At 41.7% G+C, this 21,624-nt stretch overlaps 1 protein-coding gene across 1 annotated transcript in view; it reads left to right on the top strand.

Annotated features, from left to right (window-relative positions):
* The window catches only part of LOC103177746, a 41,859-nt gene extending 29,574 nt beyond the window's left edge, over positions 1-12,285 (top strand). Inside the window, exons 6-9 of the mRNA XM_042345697.1 lie at positions 6,598-6,679; positions 6,801-6,933; positions 7,969-8,116; positions 12,118-12,285. Of these exons, the coding sequence (XP_042201631.1) occupies positions 6,598-6,679; positions 6,801-6,933; positions 7,969-8,116; positions 12,118-12,285 (531 nt within the window). The remainder of the gene's footprint in view (positions 1-6,597; positions 6,680-6,800; positions 6,934-7,968; positions 8,117-12,117) is intronic.
* The last annotated feature ends 9,339 nt before the right edge of the window (positions 12,286-21,624 follow it).

Genomic DNA, 21,624 nt, shown 5'->3' with positions numbered 1-21,624 from the left:
TCCTGCTGATGAGTCAGGCTGACTGCTGTCATCACTGTGGGTTTCTGCGTAGCTTAAGAGGGGTTTCTCAAGGTATTAGATGGAAGATACGAGGGCATTCAGTACAATTGTTATTTCAGTATCAGAGGTCACACCTCCCCCATCCTCTCCTCCAATGCCAACTGCGAGGCGATGCTGGACATCGTCAAAACCAAAATCGAGGGGATCCGCTCAGCTGCCTCTGCCCTTCGGTCTACTACCCCCTCCCCATCTCCCCCTCACACACCAGTCCCTACCCATTCCACCCTCCACACCTTCGAACCTGTGGCCTCCTCCACTCTCACCATCACTATAACCCACATGAAATAGACAACCTGCTCCATCGACCCAATCCCTAACCCTCTCCTTACCTCCCAGCTCCACCTCCTTGCCCTTTTACTCGCAGACATCATAAAGCTCTCCCTGTCGACTGGCATCATTTCCACCCCTTTAAAAACGGCCGTCATCACTCCTATCTTTTAAAAACCCTCCCTGGACCATCCTGCTCTCAAATTACCACCCCATCGCCAACCTCCCTTTCCTTTCCAAGGTTCTAGAATGAGTTGTTGCTTCCCAGCTTCGCCCCTTCCTCTCCCGCCACTCCCTTCTCGAACCGCTCCAATCGGGCTTCTGTGCCACTCACAGCACAGAAAGGGCCCTGGTCAAAGTGACAAATGACATTTATGTCCATCTGCAACCAGGGCTCCCTCAGCCTCCTTGTCGTCCTTGACCTCTCTACTGCTTTTGACAATGTTGACCACTCTATCCTCATTCACTGCCTCTCCTGTCACCTCAACCTTCATGGTTCTGTACTTGACGGTTTCAGATCGTACCTCTCACACATCATCTCCACAAACAGCTTCTCCTCTAGCCCCCCGCACCATCTCGTCCGGCATTCCTCGGGGCTTTGTCCTTGGTCCCCTCCTCTTCAATATCTATATGCTCCCTCAAGGTGACATCATCCACAGACACGGGATCACATGTATGCGGTAGACACACAACTGTACCTCTACCCTTGACTCCAGGACCACTGCTGTCCCTGACAGAATGTTTGTCAGACATCAGGTCCTGGATGAGAGCTTCACATCCCCTGCTTCACCCGCTCCACCATTGGCGGACAGGCCTTCAGCCACTCTGCTCCCACTCTCTGGAACTCCATCCCGCAATCAATTCACCTCTCCCCTTTCCTTGCCTCCTTCAAGACCCAAAACCTTCCTATTCAACTGTACCTTCAATCACCCTCCTTCCCCCCCTGCCCCCCGACCCCCAGCTTGTGTCCGAAACACTGATTGTCCAGCGCCTTGGGATGTCCTCCCAACATGAAAGCCACTATACAACTTCGTATAGTTGTTGTTTGTTTGTGGTAGATGTGAACTTTTGCTTGGACACTGTCCTTCGGGCCCCAAGTGAGGTGGGAATGAAGGATACTCTGGTTATACTTGGACGTAGGAAACCATTTAATGGGGTGAAACCAGAAAATCTCTTGGGATCTTTCTTTGAACTTCCATAAAGTAGGGAATTGATAAATTACACTTCAAACTCTGAGATTATAGTCTAAAGCCCAGAGAGTTATTTAATTGGATTCCTTAATAAGGATTCTGTTTCACAGATGGTTACTCCTCTGTCAATCAGACGCAATGCGTAGGAACTCCACTCTGCAAAGTGGTTGGGTGTATGAAAAGTTCTTGGGAGTTGGCAAAAATATTGGAAAATCCAATATAAATAATTGTGTTTTAGACACAAATCTGAGGTAAGCACTGGGTGAAAACCAAATTAGCGGTGAGTTTCTTCTTTGTTTGGTGCAGTATTGTATGATGTGCACTCTACCCAGGGTAAGCCAACCCTCTTTTGAATATCACAAAATTGGTTTGGATGAAGAAGACCTTTTGGCCTATTTGATCTCATTTTGCAGAATATCTACCGTATCATCCTCCCATCACAGCACAAAGTTGCTTTTGTTCAATGAGTCAAGTATTCCGGCCTCAACTCCTCTTCCTGGTAATTTGTTCCACTCATTAATTACCCTCTTAGTAAAGAAATACTTCCCGCTGTCAGGCCTGAAATTGCCTGTTGCAACTTTAAACTTTCCAGGCAGGGCGAAACCTTGGGCAAGTTTCCTTACTCCACACGCCTAATAATAATCCCTCCAAAAAACCAAAAACAATAATTAAATTGGTCATTTTCAATCTACGACTGTTTGTGGGACATTGCTGTGCGCAATTGGCTGCCGCGTTCGCCCACAAATATACAGTCAATTCACTTTACAGTGTGTTCTGTGAAGCGCTTTGGGACGTCCTCCCGACGTGAAAAGCGCTATATCAAATGCAAGGATTATTATTATTATTATTATTAAAATCTGTGCACTCTTGTTCTGCCATCTGAGTGTGTCCAAGAGCATTGCTTTGGGTTTACATTTATTAAGCAGAAATCGATTGACATAAAATGTTGAAAAACTGAGGGAGAAAACTTAATTTCTGTGGGCAGTATTTTAGATTTTGAGCCAAGTTAAGCCCTCAGCTGTAAAGTTCTGAACTGTGTAATAATGGCAGTAAATGTATTCAGGGAATGGGTGGGAGGTGGTCACTAGTTCACTAGGGAGTGTTGAGTGAATCCACTTAAGCTACATTTATATTTGAATAACTTTATTTAGCTCATATATTCTTCAAACTTGTGACACTAATGCAAAATTACAGCCATTAGCTGCACCCTTTAGAACATTTTTAAGCAACAAAAGTTAACTGTTAGTACAAACACAAAATTAATTCCACTTAGTACTGCACTAATGTCACTTAATGAGTCAAATAAATCAAAGAACATGTTCAGAGATGCCTGTAAATGTCATCAGGCAAAGCAAACAAATGAATTCACATGGCATTTGGATTTTTAAAGTGCTTTTAGGCAGAACCACCCACATGCACATCAAATGTAACAATGCTCAGGACTTGCTGTTTAGGATTGAAAGAGACTTTGTTGATCACTTGTTTAGCAGACTGCTGTGCATCTGCATGTGTCTACTTATCCATAGCAGGCTCCTGTGTCAGAGTAAAGTTGCGCTGTGAAGTCAAGGCTCTCTTTTAAGATGTGCGGATAAGAAATTTGGATAAGACTAGATAAGAAATTATCTGGATCTCTGGATAATTATCTTGTCTGGATAAGAAGTTTGTGTTTATAAGACTGAACCAGTAGCATAAACTGGAGAGATAATAATAATAATAATAATTTGATAGAGCGACTTTCTATCAGGAGGATATTTCAAAGTGTGTCACCGGATTTACTATAAAGTTAGTGACTGTGTATTTTGTATCTGAGATCTAATTTAGGTAAGTTCCTGATACAGGTGAAGTCATGTAGCTCAATGGTTAGAGCACTCACCTCTCATGCGAGAGGACCCGGGTTTGATTCCGGACAGATCAAAACGTTAAGCAACTTTCCTCATTCCACACGCCTCTGTTCACCTAGCAGTAAGTAGGAACTCCCTTGTTATTCCCCAATTAGCTTTAGCGCTCTGAGACATTACTACAAGTGAATAATAATACTACTACTAATAATAATACCTGCATTTCATATAGCACCCTATCACATCTTCAAGACGTCTCAAAGCACTTCACAGAATATACAGTAAAGTGGATTGTTTTTTCCTGGTGTAATAATCCCTTCAAAAAAAAAGAAGAATTTGGGCATTCAAACTACGACTGTTTGTGACCCACTGCTGTGCCCAATTAAGCTCTCCTCCACTGTACCATTGTGTGTACTAGTTTTATTGAGAAGCTATTTCGATTGCAGGTGTGGCCGATGGAATGGACGTTCACTTTATTGATTTAATTATGCTAAATAATTCTTTCTCTGCATCTTTCAAATTCTTATCCAGTATGAATTCCTAGAGTAAGAGTTGCGCTGGAAATTCATATTGAATAAGAATTTGGAAAGATGCATAGAAGGAGGCTTAGCTTACCATCTCGGATCGCTTAAAGGTGAAGCCCAAGAGAAGGCAGCTTACACCCCTGCAGTGGCTATAAGATACCTTCTCTTGGGCTTCAGCTTCTGCTTTAGCACTCTGAGACATTACCCCAAGTGAATAGTAATAATAATATCTGCATTTTATAAAGCACCTTATCACATCTTCAAGACGTCTCAAAGCGCTTCACAGACTACACTGTAAAGTGAGCTGACTGTATATTTTGTGGGCGAAACTAATATATATATGCAAGTTATTGTTGCTTTATCGGTAGCTTTGCTGAGTGCGAAGAGAATGTTTACTGATACAGTGGCTAACAACTGTGTCTAGAATTTCTCTTTGTCTACCTGAAGTGAGTCCAAAGATTTCAGATTGAGTAGAGCTGATATCCTATGAAGTGGCACTAAAATGCCACGTATCATGGTGGTGCCACAATCTTTGGTCCAGATTCGTGTCACAATCCTGCAGTAAAGTGTCACGGAGGTGGTACCTAACATTCCAGTGACTAGACAAAAACAGTATCCCGTTTGAATTAACGAGGGAATAATGACGACTCAAAAACAGTTCAATTGAGCCATTTATTGGTCACAAACATTCAATTGACAACACCTCAAAGTCTTACATTAAGTCAGAGTCAAAATGACTTAAAGCAACTTGATACACTTATGGTTTGAGACAGCAGACAAGTTAACCAACTTTGTATTCAAAGTCTTGCTAGGGTACAACTGTATCTGCTTGTTCCAAGTGCTCAGTACCTATTGATTCGGCCTGCATCCTGCATTATGTACAATTAAAACTTAGTCCAATCTCATGGATACACATTATAGTGGAAGTTCAAATGTATCAATATCTTGGGATTTTCTTTCAAAGCGCGTGATCAATTGAGACCATCTGCAATGAGGGAAGTGTAGAAAGGAGGTTAGTTGAAATTAGTTGCAAAATCAGATGTATGGTCTAGAAAATCAGTTCCTAATTTTTTCTAAGTGGGGCTTCAGTTGTATTTTTACACCCACCCCAAGTTGAAACCATGTGGAATGTGGACATGTAGAAAAGGGGTTAGTTGAAAGTAGTTGCAAAACTGTTTAAGTGGACCCCAATTCCATTCTTAACCCTGCCAGAGGAGTCAGGGATAGGCTCACACTCGTCTTCAGTTATCAAGTGGAAATTGCAACGTTCCAGAATTATCAATGTTAAATACGATAACTAAAGCACTGAATTTACTGTGAACCATTGCAATATAGAGCTACTGATAGGTGGTGAGGATCTCAATAGATCCCATGGGAACAAAGAGCCTCACACTGTAATGCATTCTCCCTTGTGCTCATCATCAAAACTTTTCAGACTCAGATTGGATAAAATGAAGCATGGGAGAGTGTGCTATACAATTGCAATACAATCTGATGATTCTGACATTGTGAACTCATTTTTGTCACTGATACTGTCACAGCCTTTTTTTATATTGGGTTGCATTGGCACCTCAAGACTTGGGAGACTTCAGGAAATCATGAGCTTGGCCCTTTCATTTGGCAATTCGGTCCTTTTTCAAATGAAATACAGCAGAAACTATGAACTAGGAGTCTGAGTAATGATACCTCACTGCAGAATCAGCAGCAGCAATCTACTTGTCAGGGCGTTTGAAAAGCCCTCACATTGTCGTTCAGAATATTTTATATTCTATTCTCTCCTTCTCATGATGTCTTCTTTCTGCTGGCACTGTCACCCTCCTGATGTTTTAACTTGTCTATTTATTTACTTCAGGGTTAAGGACTCTGGTCAGCTCATTCCTCTTTAAGGACAACAAGGTCCCAATGCAGGTCAAGCTTGTGACATAGACCTAGTAAGGGCTCAAACCCACACTTGTCGAATGTCAAATGACCGACTAGTGACTATGCTCCTTGGGGGTGAGGTAAATGGAGTCTTCTTGGAGCTGAATTGGCTCCAAGGTGACGTGCCTGGCAACGGAATGTCAGAATCGAGCCAGCTCTCTGTTGCAGTCTCGATAGTCCAGTTCCTGAGCCAAGCAGGTCCGTAGTCTTCCAGAGCGCTGCTGACAACAGCACAGCCAGCCGGGCTCATCGGCAGAACCTGGAAGGGCAGAGCAGTCACTCGGGGCAAGGAGTCATCCCACTCAGATCCTGTTAAGCCTGCAAATCAAAGCCCTAATGAGTAGGTTGGCCCTAGCTGGACAAGCAGATGGAAAGTTTGCCAGACAGCAATAGCAATGGCAAGCTATACAATTTTAGCTGGTTAGGCTCTTGCAGTATCCCAACACACACTCTGGGGTCCCCAAGCATCTGCTCCTGACACTTTCTGGAATTAGGTAAGCAGGATGCGTCCCTCCAGGAAGAGAGCATCAATATATTTTAGAGGAATCTTGTTGCATACTTAAGGAAGAAGAGAATAGGGGGTTATAGGGAGGGCAATGGGACTCAAGTGGATATACAGGGTGACCAAAAAGTCATGATACCATTACAATGTCTAATAAGACTTAAACAAATTATGATTTTTTTAGATAATAGGGTTGCTTTTTGGTAACCCTGTACAAACACCAGCAAAGACTGGTTGGGCCACAATAGCCTGTTTTTGTGCACTATCATTTTATGCAATTCCGTGTAAATTAATAGGAAATCAAGGGCATTGATACTGGAAGCAAGGAAACATTATTTCAGCTTCCGCCATTCCTTCCAGTCCACAATAGCTCACATGGTAAAAATCCCATTGCAAATGCTTGCAGCCCTCGGAGTTTATTAAGAAACAAATGAGTCTGTGTACTTTTTCTAGCAATGCATTAAATGTGAACACATTGTTATTTGTATAATATCTTCAGTGAAAGGTTTCTTGGGACTGGAGCTGATCGATGGGTTGCTGCACTTCAGATTTGGAATGACTAATCTTGTCGTCACAGTAATCAGCCTGGTTAGACTTCAGCAAGAGAAGTGGTATCAGATCAATGCTAACAGGTAAAGTATCTCTCAGAATAAGCATAAAGTCACCAAGACAACTCATAATCGACAGTCTCCTTAAAAGCAGGAATGCGCAATGCCATTTGCGCAATGTACAATGAAGTGTACACGTCCAGCTCTAGACTGTCCAATACATCTTGTGAGAAATACTTCTCATTGTTCATAGAATGGTGAGATTATTTACTCTAAATTTAAATATATTTAGTTTTCCTGGCAATGTGTTCCAGTTATTAATTACTGTCTAAATAAAAAAAACATCATGGTATCTGTCCCGAAACTGCCCTTTGCCACATTAACTTTGTGTCCTCTTGTTCTGCTGACTTATTGCATCCTAGAGTATTGTTCTGGTTTCACTTTGTCAATCCCCTTTAAAATATTATACACCTCTTTGAGGTCCCGAATTGAGGTCAGGGTCTCCACATGCTAAAATAAGTATTAAAACAATGCAATCGTTTACTTAACACTCTATGGGCAAGAGAGAAAAAAATACTTGAGTCCTTCCCCTGCTCTTTGGGACGTCCTCCTGACGTGAAAGGCGCTATACAAATGTAATTTTGTTGTTGAAAGTTGTAAAGCCCTGGATGGCTGCATATCAGAGTAAAAATTGGAGTCACTCTTGGGGAGAAGCAGTGAGTCACTGCCCCTAGTGGTTAGTCAGTCTATTGCAACAGATTCAGCACGAGTTTGGGCCCAAAATTCCATCTTTTTTTAGGGTCAGTCAGGTGTCTGACACATGCGGAGGCCCATCACCTTGCTTAGATTATCTAAACCAAACTGACAATTCCATGCATTTGTAGAGTCATTGATGGAATTTGGAGAGTAAATTAACACAACTCATCTTAAAATCTTAGTGAAATTCCAAAAACTTTTTTCTGCAGACTTAAAACAAAATCTACAGTATCACCATAAAAACCTTAGAAGAAATTCATCAACATGCGGGGTTAAAAAAAAAACTGTTATTTAACTCCATATATTATTTTTGACTATTTTAAGTCTGAAGCCATTCTCATATCATTATGATTGAAATTGCAGGTTTGGACATGAAGGTTCAATCAAAGTAACAGAAATGGTGTCACAGAGATCGCATTCAGCATTCGGAAGCCAAAATACATTAGACAAATACCTCCTGCTGGTCCCAACCTCCACCGTTTACATAGGAGGAATCATAGGAAATATGAAGGTAATGAGCAGTATATGGACAAGTGCTGCGCTTGTCTGTATGTGATGAATTGCTATGTTCTGAAAACTAGTATACAAATATCCATTTATTAATTAGTAATGTACATTGTTCAACACAATACAGAGTTTGTTACACTACAAACAACTGTGCCCTGAAGGCATGTATCGCCCCAACAGCTACTGGAGCTAGACTAATGGATATTGAGGTAATCATTCTCTGCAACCAATGATTATAGCATCAATCCTTGCATTTCATATCAGGTGGACTTCTTAAAGCACTTTACAAGATTCACCATAGAGTATAGTGACTGTATTATGTAGACTAACACAGCAACCAATTTACTCACAACAATGTCCCACAAACAGCCATAAAGTAAGTGATCAGTTTCATTTGGGGCTAGGACACTGGGAGAAACTCCCTACTCTTTTGAAATACTGTAGTACCATGGGATATTTAATATCCACCTTAACAGGCAGACAGATCTTGATTTTTATGTTTTATACAAAGGACTTCCACAATATAATTAAATCCCAGTCCTGTATTGGAGTGTCAGGCTACATTATGGGTTCAACATCCTGACAAGGGGCTTGAATCCACAAGTGAGAGCCAAGAGTCCTATCACACTTAATCTTTTAACCAAGCTTAGGAAAGGAAGGTAACGATTAATGATCCAGGTCACATCAAGTGCTGGACGTCTTATTAATGGAATCATTAATTTAAGCATGCATTTATTTGACTGAAGGACATAGAGAGATTTTTCACTGGGGAAAGGGAGTTTTCTGTGAGGAAACTGCATGGCACATCACGTCACTCGGTGTCTGTCCTTGTTCCTCACTTCTTCCTCTCTCTCACTCTTTTTGTTTCTCTCTCTCTCTTTCTCTCTCTCTCAATCATTCTCCCTTTTCTCTCTCACGCACACTTCTCTCTCACGCACACTTCTCTCTCACGCACACTCTCTCCCATCTCACACTCTCTAGATCACTCTCTGCTCTCTCTATCTCCCTCACTATCTTACTCCCTCTCACACTCTCTTACAACTCTCTCTCCCCTCTCACACTCCCTCTCAATCTCTCTTCTCAATTGCTCTCTCAATCACTCTTCTTCTCCCCCTCTCACACAATCTCTCTCTCCCACTCTCCCTTTCTCTCTCCCCTCTCACTCACACTCTCACATACAGACACACGCTCCTCTCTCTCTTCCTCCCTCTCACAATCTCTCTCTCTAACAACTCTCTCCCCTGTCACGCTCGCTCTCAATCTCTCTCTTGCTCACTTCCCCTCTCAATTACTTTCTCCCCCTCGCTCTCAATCACTCTTTCTCTCCCCGTCTCTCACAGTCTCTCTCGCCCCTCTCCCTCCCACTCTCTCAATCCATTCCTCCTTCCTCCCCTCTCCCTACCCTCATCCTCTCTCTCTCTCTCTTTCTCTCTCACCCCCTCTCTCAATCCCTCTAAATCCCCCTTTCTTCCCCCTCTCTCTCCCTTCCCCCCATCTCTCTCCCCCTCTCCCTGTCTCTCAATCTTTCTGTCTCTCCCAATCTTTCCTGGATGCTTAGAAATCATAAGCTTATTTCTCAGCACAGAAGGAGGCAATTCAGTCCATTGTATCCGTAACGACTCTCTGTAAGATATATCTCTTTAGTTCCACTCCCTTTGTATCATATTGACTCTCTGTAAGAGGCATCTGTTTAGATCCACTCCCCTGCCGTTTCCCCCACACTATTTTACATTTAGGAAAGAGAAAACCATGATATGTATGAATATTTATGAGCTGTTTGGTCGTGGAAGTGCAAAATCGCAGAAGAGAAACAGAGAATCGTGTGGGAAGGTGACATAACAGTTAGAATGCCAGCAGACTTCGAGGGTTCAGTGGATGACAACTACCGCCATTAGTCCAGAGATATCCTGTACAAAAGAAGAGTGAGCACTTCAATTCAGAATCAGGAACTGCAGGCATTGATCTCAAGAGAAGCCACAGTCTGTCTACTTATCATTCATTACCAGTGACCTGCAATGCCTAAACACTGAATGCATATGTCAGTGACAAGCTTTTGCAACTAACCTCTGGCCACTGAGCAGTGGAAGACTGTTAAGTGGTGGTCAAAAGCCCATTAGAAATCTTAAGAAAATCTGAAAAGTTGAATTGAAATATTCTGTAATACATTTTCCCAGAACACTGAGGACATGAATGGGACAGAGGCTGAACCTAATCTATGTAACATTAAAATTTATGCATAACTCTTTGATAGTGCCAAAAGAACTGATTGAACCAAAGTAAATCATAGCAGACAATAAGATAACAATTTTGTCAGATAAAATGTTATTATACTTTCAATAAAATTTGTAGAAATATGGTGCCAAAGCATCACTGAACACAGTTTGTGTCAGTTTTAGAATAGCAATTTGAGTGAAAAGTGTATTAAGTACACTCCAATCTGCTTATCTGAACCTTGGATAACTTCAGGCCTCTTTATATGCTTCAGGGTCACATCCAGAAGTAAAATTTTAGATCTGTGCATTATAATGAGGTTCACAATTTAAACCAGCAATGTGAGAAGCAAGCTCCGATGCAGGTAGGTACATGTTAGAGAAGCAGAGACACACACACAGATACATACAAACACAAAAGCACAGAATTGAGTACTGTGACAGATCCTATGGACTTTATTTTCTAGACATTGAATAACTGAAAGTGATGATAGGAGTGATCACACTTTTATCACATCAAAACATCTCAAAGTGAAATTCAAAACAATTGAAAATACAATCATTTGTCAAAAAAGATTGAGTGATACCTCTCTGATGTGCATTGTTCAGTGCCAAATTTGTACATACTGATCAGGGGTCCAAGTGTCAAATGAATAATAATAATAATCCTTTCATTTGATATAGCGCCTTATCACGTCTTCGAGACGTCACAAAGTGTTTCACAGAATATATGGTAAAGTGAATTGACTGTATATTTTGTGGGAGAAAAGCGGCAGCCAATTGCACACAGCAGTGTCCCACAAACAGTTATGGATTGAAGTGAGCGATTTTTTTTTAAGGAATTATTACCTCCGGAAAAGCAATCCACCAATCGACTAACAACTGGTTCCTACTTCATGTGGAGTAAGGAAACCTGCCCAACATTTTGTCCTGCCCGGAATCAAACTCAGGTCTCTCGCTTGCGAGCCGAGTGCTCTAACCACTGAGCTGCAGGATTCCACACCAACCTAATTTGATTAGGTTTGTTACTGCTTAGGTTGTTCATCTCAGTCACAAAGCCAACCCGGCATTAGAATTGGCCTCAGTGTCCTTGGGCTAGAGCAGAGAAAATGAGCTAAACTACTAATCCTGGTTACTGGACAGTATTATAATAACCCTAATAATAATAATTGGATTTGGTATAGCACATTATCTCTTCAGAAGGACTTCTCAAAGTGCTTCACAGGCTTTATTGTGAAATGGAGTGACTGTATTTTAGGCAAACACAGCAGCACAATTGTGCACAGCATTTCCACAAATAGTCATGAACTGAATGACCAATTTTTATTTTCGGGATTGTTGACTAGGACACCGAGAAAAATTCCCTTCAGTTTTTGAACAGTGTCATGGAATCTTTAACATCCACCTGAACAGGCAGAAGGGACCTCAATTTAACATGATGGCACCTCCAACAATGTAACACCACCCCCCCCCCCCACACAGCACTGCATTGGAGTGTCATCTTAGACTATGTGATCCCAAGTCCCGATGTGGGGCTCGAACCCACAACCTTCTGACTCAGCCAAGCTGATATCACGTTATTATATTGGTCGAAAATGTAATGTTCCCAACAGTTCATGCACAATGCTCACTGCCTATGCTTGCATTTGATGAATAAGTAGTTGGTTGAGTGGAAAATTTCACAAAGCAGGAGTCAGCATTTTCACAAGAGGAATGCAGATAATTGGTGACAGCAAAGCCAAAATTAAAAGGCTATTTGATATTTTATCAATACATTCCTGTTCTTGTTCTTCAGCTGAATCATGCCATGTTAAGTACAAGAAATTTCACGGGATGCCTTCATAATATATCGCTGAATGGAATACCATTCGACATTTGGAGGCCTCAGAGTCCACAAGAAAAACAAAGCTGCTGTCATTTCATAACAAGTCATGTGGAAGAACCTTCAACATCTCCTGGTTAGTGACTGACCTTGAAATAAAGTTGATAGATCTTAGCTGTGTGAAGCCCTGAATGGCGTTATATAACACTGTGTTGAAAATTGTATTGTGTTGTAGGCTTCAAATTATTTTTGTGGAGGAAAAGCAATTATCATAAATACATTATCCATTCATTACTTAACACTGTTCCTTAATTCAGGACAGCTTCATCGACTGCCTAGAAAATGTGACTAAAATGTGTGAAACTAAGAAAGGCTTCTGCCAACATAGCACTGTCTTAACTTTTGGGAGAGGATGTAAAGCAGATGCAATACTCCAGACAGACTATGAATGGAGGGCTAAAGACATAAGGAGCAGCGATTCTGCTCAGAATAACAGGTGAAAAAAAAGCCAATGTGAAAGACGCTATTATCAATGCAATTTTGTTGTTGTTGTTGAAGTGGAGGGCTACACATGCTTTGTGGGTGATACAACGGTTTTAGATTGGCATGCAGTACTTATTAATAATAATAATCCTTATATTTGGCATATCACCTTTCATATCTAGAGGATGTCATAATGTGCTTCACATGATATATTGTAAATTGCAGTGACTGTGTGTCTTTGGGGCAAATGCAGCAATGTCCAACAAACAGCCATGAACTAAACAACCAATTTTATTTGGGGGATTGTGGGCCAGGACACTGGAAGAAACTCCCTTCTCTTTTTGAGCAGCACCATGGGATCTTTAACGTCGACTTGAAGAGGCAGACGGTACCTCGGTTTAATATCTCATCAGAAGGTCGACACTTCTAAAATGCAAATCCCCCCACAACACTCCATTAAAAAGTCTGCTTAAATCACATGAATTTCAAGACTTGACTTGGGGCTTGAACCCACAACCTTGTGACTCAGATGAGAGAGTTCTACCAACTGAGCCAGGCTGATAGAGACACAATTCCTACTAAGAAGAACTTGGAGGTGTTGACTGGGAGCAGGGATTCTTCCCATTTGTCTCCTGTCAGTCCTGCAAGCAAACCCTAATGCAGTAGGGTGATTCTAGGTAGACAAGTGGTGAGAAGCTTGTCAAACAGTGTTCTCAATGGCAAGCTGCATGGGATTTAGCTGATTAATCTCCAGGAGTACCCCAACACTGGGGTCCCCAAGCCCACTGGCTCTCAACAAGAGCACTCGCTTTGCAAGTGAGAGACCTGAGTTCAATTCCAGGCACAGGGCGAAACCTTGGGCAAGTTTCCTTACTCCACACAGAGCCTAATAATAATCCCTCCAAAACAAAACAATAATAAATTGGTCATTTTCAATCTACGACTGTTTGTGGGACACTGCTATGCGCAATTGGCTGCCGCGTTCGCCCACAAATATACAGTCAATTCACTTTACAGTATATTCTGTGAAGTGCTTTGGGACGTCTAGAAGACATGAAAAGCGCTATATCAAATGCAAGGATTATTATTATTATTATATCAAATGCAAGGATTATTATTATTATTATATCAAATGCAAGGATTATTATTATTATTATAATGTAATGTTCTTCAGAATTAGGTTAGCAGAGAGCACACAGGGAGAGAACATACACTCCATTCCAGATACAGGGAAATGTCTATGTTTAGGTGACATACATGTGTGCAAATTGGGTTTTGATACTTGTAAGTGTATTGTGCTGTTGGGGTTTCTGCATGTGGCAGACACAATGAAACCGTTATTTCAGCTGTTTTGGGTTCTTTCATGCTTAAGTTAGTAAGTAAACCCAGTGCTTGGTGGCAAATTGAGCATTGCAGACCAGGAACGCGAAAGAAAGAATGCTTTAAAAATCACAAACTTAACCAAATAGGTTCCAAAATGGCAGAGTAATGTAAATTGATCTCTGGGAAACTGGAATGAGTAACTTTCCTGAGAAGACAACTGGGTTTCTGGCATTGTATTTACCAATTAAGAAATCCAGGTGAATGTGGGGCTAAGCCAATAATAAGAGATTTAGCATTGTTGGTGGCACAATCACTGAGAGCTGTTGACTATTATATTCCTATCACTGCCACTCCCATCACTGTCCTGGACTCGAGGAGGAGCATTTGAGACCAAAGCTATCTTTGCAGGATTGTCCGCATCTTGTGTGATTTGCACTGTGGGGAATAGCCCAGTCTTCTATATAACCGAAGTGGAGTTGACAAATCCCTCATAATTATATGCTGCTTTTCGCTGGCAGCTCTATGCTATCTCCGAGACTTGAGACTGTTACCAAGAAATAAATGGATTTGCATTGCTGGCAGGTCCAATGATGAGCATGTGGCTGCATAACCAGTATTTTAACTGGCAGTAAACTAAGATCGTCCCGCTGAAGTAACAGCTGCACAGGGAGCAGACTCTGCTGAAAGGTACCTAATTATGTGCATTGGCAACCCAGATTACAGCATGTCATCTGACCGATACATTAAATGTCGCAATAAACTCCTTTAACTTTGTCCAGCTGAGTCGAGCACTCACAACCACCTGATTTTCTCTTTGCTTAGTGGTTACAGTGTGAGAACATGATGTGCTTGCTGCTCATCTCCCTCAATCTGCACTCCACCATCAGTGGTCGAATCTTCAGTTCCTACACTGTTAACCTCTGGAACTCCCTCCCTCTATCATTATCTCACTACCCCTCTTTTAATGTCTTAAAATCCCACTTCAAATCCTACATCTTTCGACGTGCCTATGATCATCTCTCCCCCATCATCATAAGTATTCAACTCTGTACCTGCAAAGCACTCCGAGATGTTACCTTATATAAAAGGTGCTATATCAATGTAACGTTTTGGTGGTTGCAATTGAGGTGATGAGGTGTCTCAACAATGTGATAAGGCGCTATATCAAAATGCAAGATTATTTATTGTTACTTAGTCTGACAGTAGTTCTGTGGTAACTTCTATGGACCAATCAATTGCTTATGTTTTCAGCTCAAGTCATTCTGGCACTCCATAAAACACCAATAAACTTACTGAAATATTATTAACCCAAATCCACTACAAGAAGCACAATTTTGGTTTGTAAAAATAACACCTTACTTGGAGCTTACCTTGTCACCCCTTTTTTCCTTGTACTATCTCTTATTCCCTTTTTCCCCCCTTAATTTCATGCTATTTTAGCCTATCCTCACCCATTTTGTTCATGTTCATGTGAATTAGTTTCTCTCATTTTTCTTTTTCCTTCTCCCTGCTTTTACTGTACACTTTGTTAGAGCGAGTATATATTGTTAATATTTGGGTTTTCAACTCAAAGACAGCTTAAGAAGGATAAGTTTGCAGAGCTATGGGGAGAGTACGGAGCAGTGGAATTGAATTGGATAGCTCTTTTCAAAGAGCCGGCACAGACATGATGAGCCAAATTGTCGCCTTCTGTGCTGTGTAATTCTAAGATTTTACGATTCTATGAATTACAACCAGAAAACTGAAGGTGTATTCTTGATGTCAACATTGCGTCAGACATAAAGAGGATGTATAAGTGCATAGCCTGGCTCAGTTGGTGACACTTTCTCATGTGAGTTATAAGGTTGTGTGTTCAAAACTCCACGTTGGGACTTCAAACTCATATAGTCTACACGAGTGGTGGCTAACCTTTATGGTCGGTCAACAAAATAAATTTCCTTGATTGAATATATGCCTCAACTACACTTGTGTGAATATTCAGGAGCCGCTTCTTCACAGCCCATGGGCTACTTCCAGCCCATGGGCATAGGTTGACCAACACTGGTCTATACTGCCATTCCATTGCAGTACTAGGGTTTGGGGGTATGCTACATTGTCAGAGGTGCATCCTTCAGATGAAATATTAAACTGACGTCCCGTCTATTCAGGTGACATGAATCCTCGTCCCCACTTTTAAAACCTACAAGGCCTTATTCCTTCCTACTTCTGTGACGTATTAACACCATACCAAGCTGTCCACTCCCCCTGCTCGGTGGCCACTGGTCTGCTTCATGTCCCCTGCTCTGCCTGCCCCACCATAGGTGATCGGGCCTTCAGCTTTTCTGCCCTCATCCTCTGGAACTCCATCCCGGAATCCCACTGCCTCGATCCCTCCCTTGTCTCAAGACTTTCCTCTTTGTTCATGCTTCGGCTCCCCTCACACCTCGTCTACCCTCCACCCCTCTTGATTCCAACCCCCAATGACTTGCTCCATACTTTGTTGAAGCCTTGTTCTGGTGACTGGAGTGTGGAATCAGCCTCATTGTCTGTTAACTGCTCCTGTGTCCAAATAAAACGTCTTGTCAAACTCGATTGCACCCAGAGCTGCCTCTGAACTTGGAGGGATGATGAGGCAGTGCCCTAAGCGAGTCAGACTGTGAGGCTGCGGGCACTTACAGAGCAGGTTGCTTTAAAATGAAACCTGACATCCAGCATTGAAAATTCAAAATTCTTCTACACAAGCAACAACAAAATTAATTAGGTTTAGGATTTAAACTCTGTTCAGACATAAAAACCCATGAAAATAATCCAAATGTTTTCCATTCTCTACTCCTAGTGGAGACCTATTCCAGTTGGCGATTTCAGTGCCTGGTTTTCACAACCATGTGTCTTTTTCCAGAGTCATGAAAGTCACAGCTAAAGAACAATTTTGTGGCAGCTGAGCTCATCATTATTGAGCCATTGATAATGGCTGTATAGAGCCTTATAAGGAATACTCTATGCTCGGGCAACCATTGAACACATTCTGATAAGGTCAACTGCTGTTCCCATGCTTTGGGAGAGCTATCGTTTCACAGTATGAGAAAACACAGGGAAATGTCAGTGCAGTGCTGACAAAATCACCATCTGTTTTTTTTAAAACAGAACTAATATGTTGACTTTTCAAAATAATTACTGTTATTCTTTGGTTACTCGAAAACCAAAGCTGCATTTTATTTATTTTATTTATTTCCTCTTCAATTCTCGGAACTCGGAATTCCACTGAGGCAGAATAATTACTTTCTGATCCTTGCCGTTTTTGTATCTATATAATCTTGATCTGGCACTATCTGCTCTATCTTAACTTTGTGCATGAGAGAAATGGAGAGAAGACATTGCAGTGTGCACTTATTAGTGTTAGCATCAAGTAGCACAAGGCTGCAAGTGAGGGGAGGGGGAGAGCAGCCAAGAAAATAATAATAACAATAATAATCCTTTCATTTGATATAGTGCTTTTCACGTCTTCTAGACGTCTCAAAACGCTTCACACAATATACTGTAAAGTGAATTGACTGTATATTTGTGGGCGAACGCGGCAGCCAATTGCGCACAACAATGTCCCACAAACAGTCGTAGATTGAAAATGACCAATTTATTATTGTTTTGGTTTTGGAGGGATTATTATTAGGTGTGTGGAGTAAGGAAACTTGCCCAAGGTTTCACCCTGTCTGGAATTGAACTCAGGTCTCTCGCTTGCAAGCGAGTGCTCTAACCATTGAGTTACATGACTCCAGCAGTTGACCTTATCAGAATGTGTTCAACAGTTGCCTGAGCATAGAGTATTCCTTATAAGGCTCTATACGGCCATTATCAATGGCTCAATAATGATGAGCTCAGCTGTCACAAAATTGTTCTTTAGCTGTGACTTTCATGACACTGGAAAAAGAAAAATCCAGTAAATTATATGATAATTATCACGAGTATTTATTATCATAACGCATACTGGGTTCAATTCCAATACCTGGGTTCAATTCCAGGCAGAGGGCGAAACCTTGGGCAAGTTTCCTTACTCCACAGAGCCTAATAATAATCCCTCCAAAAAACAAAACAATAATAAATTGGTCATTTTCAATCTACGACTGTTTGTGGGACATTGCTGTGCGTAATTGGCTGCCGCGTTCGCCCACAAATATACAGTCAATTCACTTTACAGTGTGTTCTGTGAAGCGCTTTGGGACGTCCTCCCGACGTGAAAAGCGCTATATCAAATGCAAGGATTATTATTATTATTATTATTACTGCCTTTTGCCATTCATTGTGTTCTGTTACTAACACTGTTTACCCACAAATATGATTTAATCCCACATTTTGAAGATCACTCAACTGTACCTGGGTTGATTTTCCTGCAAGATTTGTAAACTGGATGTGACGTGTTAATTGCAACTTTCCTTCTCAACTGCCAAAAATTTGTCAATAATAATCCTTGCAATTGATATAGCACCTTATCATGTTGTTTATGTCTCGTAGCACTTCACAAGATTTACTATAAAATGTAGTGACTATATATTTGTGACAGCTAATTTTCATAAACAGTCGTGAAATGAATGATCAATTTTATCTAAGGTTTGTTGGCCAGGACACGGGGAGGAAATCCCTTCTCTTTTCAAATAGTGCCAAGGAACCTTTAACTGATCAGGTAGACAGGACCTCAGTTTAACTTTTAATTCTCCCTTGCCTCCTTCAAGACCCATCTCAAAACCCTCCTCTTCGACCGTGCCTTCGGTCACCCTCCTACCCTTACCCTCCCTGCCCGTCACCCTCCTGATCCCAACCACCAGCTCGGCTGCGGATCCCTAACTGTCCTGGGTCTTGGGACGTTCTCCTGACATGTTAGTCATTATACAAATGTAATTTGTTGTTGTTGTTTGTTGCTGAAGGAGGACACCGCTGACAATGCAATCCCATTATTGAACTGGAGAGTTAGCTTGGACTGGGAAGTCAAAGGCCCTACATGAGGTTTGAACCCACAACCTTGTGACTTGGAGCTGAGATCATTTGAGCAGGCTGACACCTAAACTGCAATATTCACAAAAATGTCACTTGCTATTTGCAAATGCCAATAAAGCATGCAAAAAAGCCAGAGAGAGAAGCAGCATCTCTCTATGAGCAATTTGCTACTGTTCGCTGGGAAGAGATTACTCAAACCCATGTTTCATAATGAACTCTTGTGGGGAACAGATGAAGCAGACTTTCATCCCATCTGACCCATCAGGATTCAAACCCAGTGGTGAACACCCAGTGGATTGTTTTACTGCATTACCCAATCAGTGAGCACAGTGTTTCATTTAGGGCCATTCAAGTCCCGAGTGATGGAATCATTAAGGGGTGTGGGATAAATAGAAAAGAAATAGGGAGCTTAATTAAAAAAGGGCAATTAAAAAAAACAGGAGCGATAAAATGTGCCAAATTGCCTCCCTCCTGCCCAGAAATTGTATATGTTTCTGTGTAATATGACAGAATGCAAAAAGTGAGATCCCTGTTCAAATAAATAACCTGTAATTTAAGTCTCTAAAGATACATAAAAATGCAAAGCACGCAATAAATGATTTTAAGACGTTTATAATAGCCACACAGTTTGAAGAATGTAGTAACCAGTTCTGCAAGCTAGCCAGTTGTTTAAAAGGTACCTGTCCTCCCCCAACAAAAAATTGTCAAATAAATTGTACATTTTGCTTAAAATATTTGCATATTATTTGGTGCTTATAAATGAGGAAGATGACCTAAAATTATCATTCTTCAACTATATGGGGGCGGGGTGGGGTGGTAATGGTCTTCTGCATCTGATATGAAACATTTACTGGTAAAATAATCAACCCAATGTAAACAAAATCAGCCCACACAACAACAAATTGCATTTATATTGAGCGTTTCAAGTTGGGAGGATGTCGTAACGTGTTCAACAGTTCAAAGTTTGTATCTATAATAATAATCCTTGCATTTGATATAGTGCTTTTTCACGTCTTCTAGACGTCTCAAAGCGCTTCACAGAATATACTGTAAAGTGAATTGACTGTATATTTGTGGGCAAAACGCGGAAGCCAATTGCGCACAGCAGCGTCCCACAAACAGTCATGAATTGAAGTGATCAATTTTATTAGTATTTTTTCTTGAGGGATTATTATCAGGCATGTGGAGTGAGGAAACTTGCCCAAGGTTTCGCCCTGCCAGGAATTGAACCCAGGTCTCTCGCTTGTGAAGCGAGTGCTGTAAACACTGAGCTACAGGAATCCACAACATCTAAGATGGGGATTTAGATTCAGAGGAGTGGGGGCCAATGGGGTGGGGAAATGTAACTAAACGGGTGGTCAAAGAGGAAGTTCTTGAGATGAACCTTGAAAGAGACAAGAGAAACTGAGGTGAAGAAGGAAGACAGAAAAGCTGAAGGTCTGACTGCTGATGGTGGAATGGATAGGGCAAGGGACGTGAAGCAGGCCAGTGCCTACCAAGGGGAGGGAGTGGGTAGGATTTTAAAAGGTCACAGGTAGAGAGAGCAAGGATTTAATAGTGGGGGTGAGGATCATGGTCCAGGGCGAGGTTAGGGGGCATTAGGGGTGGGGTTTGTGGGGTTAAGGGTGGGATTGGGGGCAGGAATAGGGGCTGGGGGCACAGATGGGATCATGACCCAGGTTTAGGGTTAGGTGCGGGGGTCACAGGTCTCAGCGTTAGTGCTACTGTCACCGAAGCAAATGCTGAAGAAAGAGAAGATGCGCTCAGTAAGTGGTTGGTGGAAGGTCAGGAGGTGTGACATGGCATCCGTGTTGTTGGCCAGGTAAACTCCGATCCTCCAGGGCCATGTCTCCACCATGGCGTCGTGCAGAGGCAGTACTCACTGCCATTGCAGAGCATATAAATAAAATGCCATACAAATTAACATTTATATAGCACCTTTAATTGTCTGAAGGACTCCCCAAGGTGTTTAATACTTCCCTGGAACCCAAGCTGGGGTTGGGAGCCGAGGGAGGTGAGAGGGGAAAGATGACCGAAGGCAAGTTCAAAGCGGATCTTAAACGAGGTGAGGGAGGGAGGGAGTCAGAGGAACTCTGGGATGAATGGAAGTGACTTCAGTCGACTAAGTGCTCCGAGTGCTTTAAAACGCTCTGAGACGCTGTCCGGTGTGGAGGGCGCTATATAAATCCAAGTTGTTGTCGTTGTAAGTACTTGGAATTCATTCGGATGTTTCATGACACTGGGTCTAATTTTCTTGTTAAATTTATAAATTCATTGTGTCTGTTCAGATCAATACTAATGGACCAGAGATGAACACTCCTCACTGACCTCAATGTCATGGCCTGAATCACCTATTTGAGTTTTTGGCCTGTGGTGGTTGAGTGCCAGTAATAATAGTTTTGCTCTGAGATTTTTGCTTGGGGGCAAAGAAAAACATGATCTTATTACTTTCATACTTTTTTTCTTACATTACCTTCTACCCCTCATCCCCGCACAAAAAAGATAACATGAAAACTGACTTGACTCAAATATTCGATCAAACAGAAAGGGAATAGAAAGTAAATACAGCCACACAGACAGGAGGGAATAGATAGAGAGCCGGGGAAGAAAGCTAGCTGAAACAACAGCTTGCTTTACGACTTCAAATAGCAGCTATTTGAATGAAGATGTTCTACAGAGTGTGCTGAGCATATTAAACAATCCATGTCA

Source organism: Callorhinchus milii, unplaced genomic scaffold, assembly GCF_018977255.1.
Source record: "Callorhinchus milii isolate IMCB2004 unplaced genomic scaffold, IMCB_Cmil_1.0 Scaffold1, whole genome shotgun sequence".
Lineage (NCBI taxonomy): Eukaryota > Metazoa > Chordata > Chondrichthyes > Chimaeriformes > Callorhinchidae > Callorhinchus > Callorhinchus milii.
This window is presented reverse-complemented; position numbering and strand designations above follow the sequence as displayed.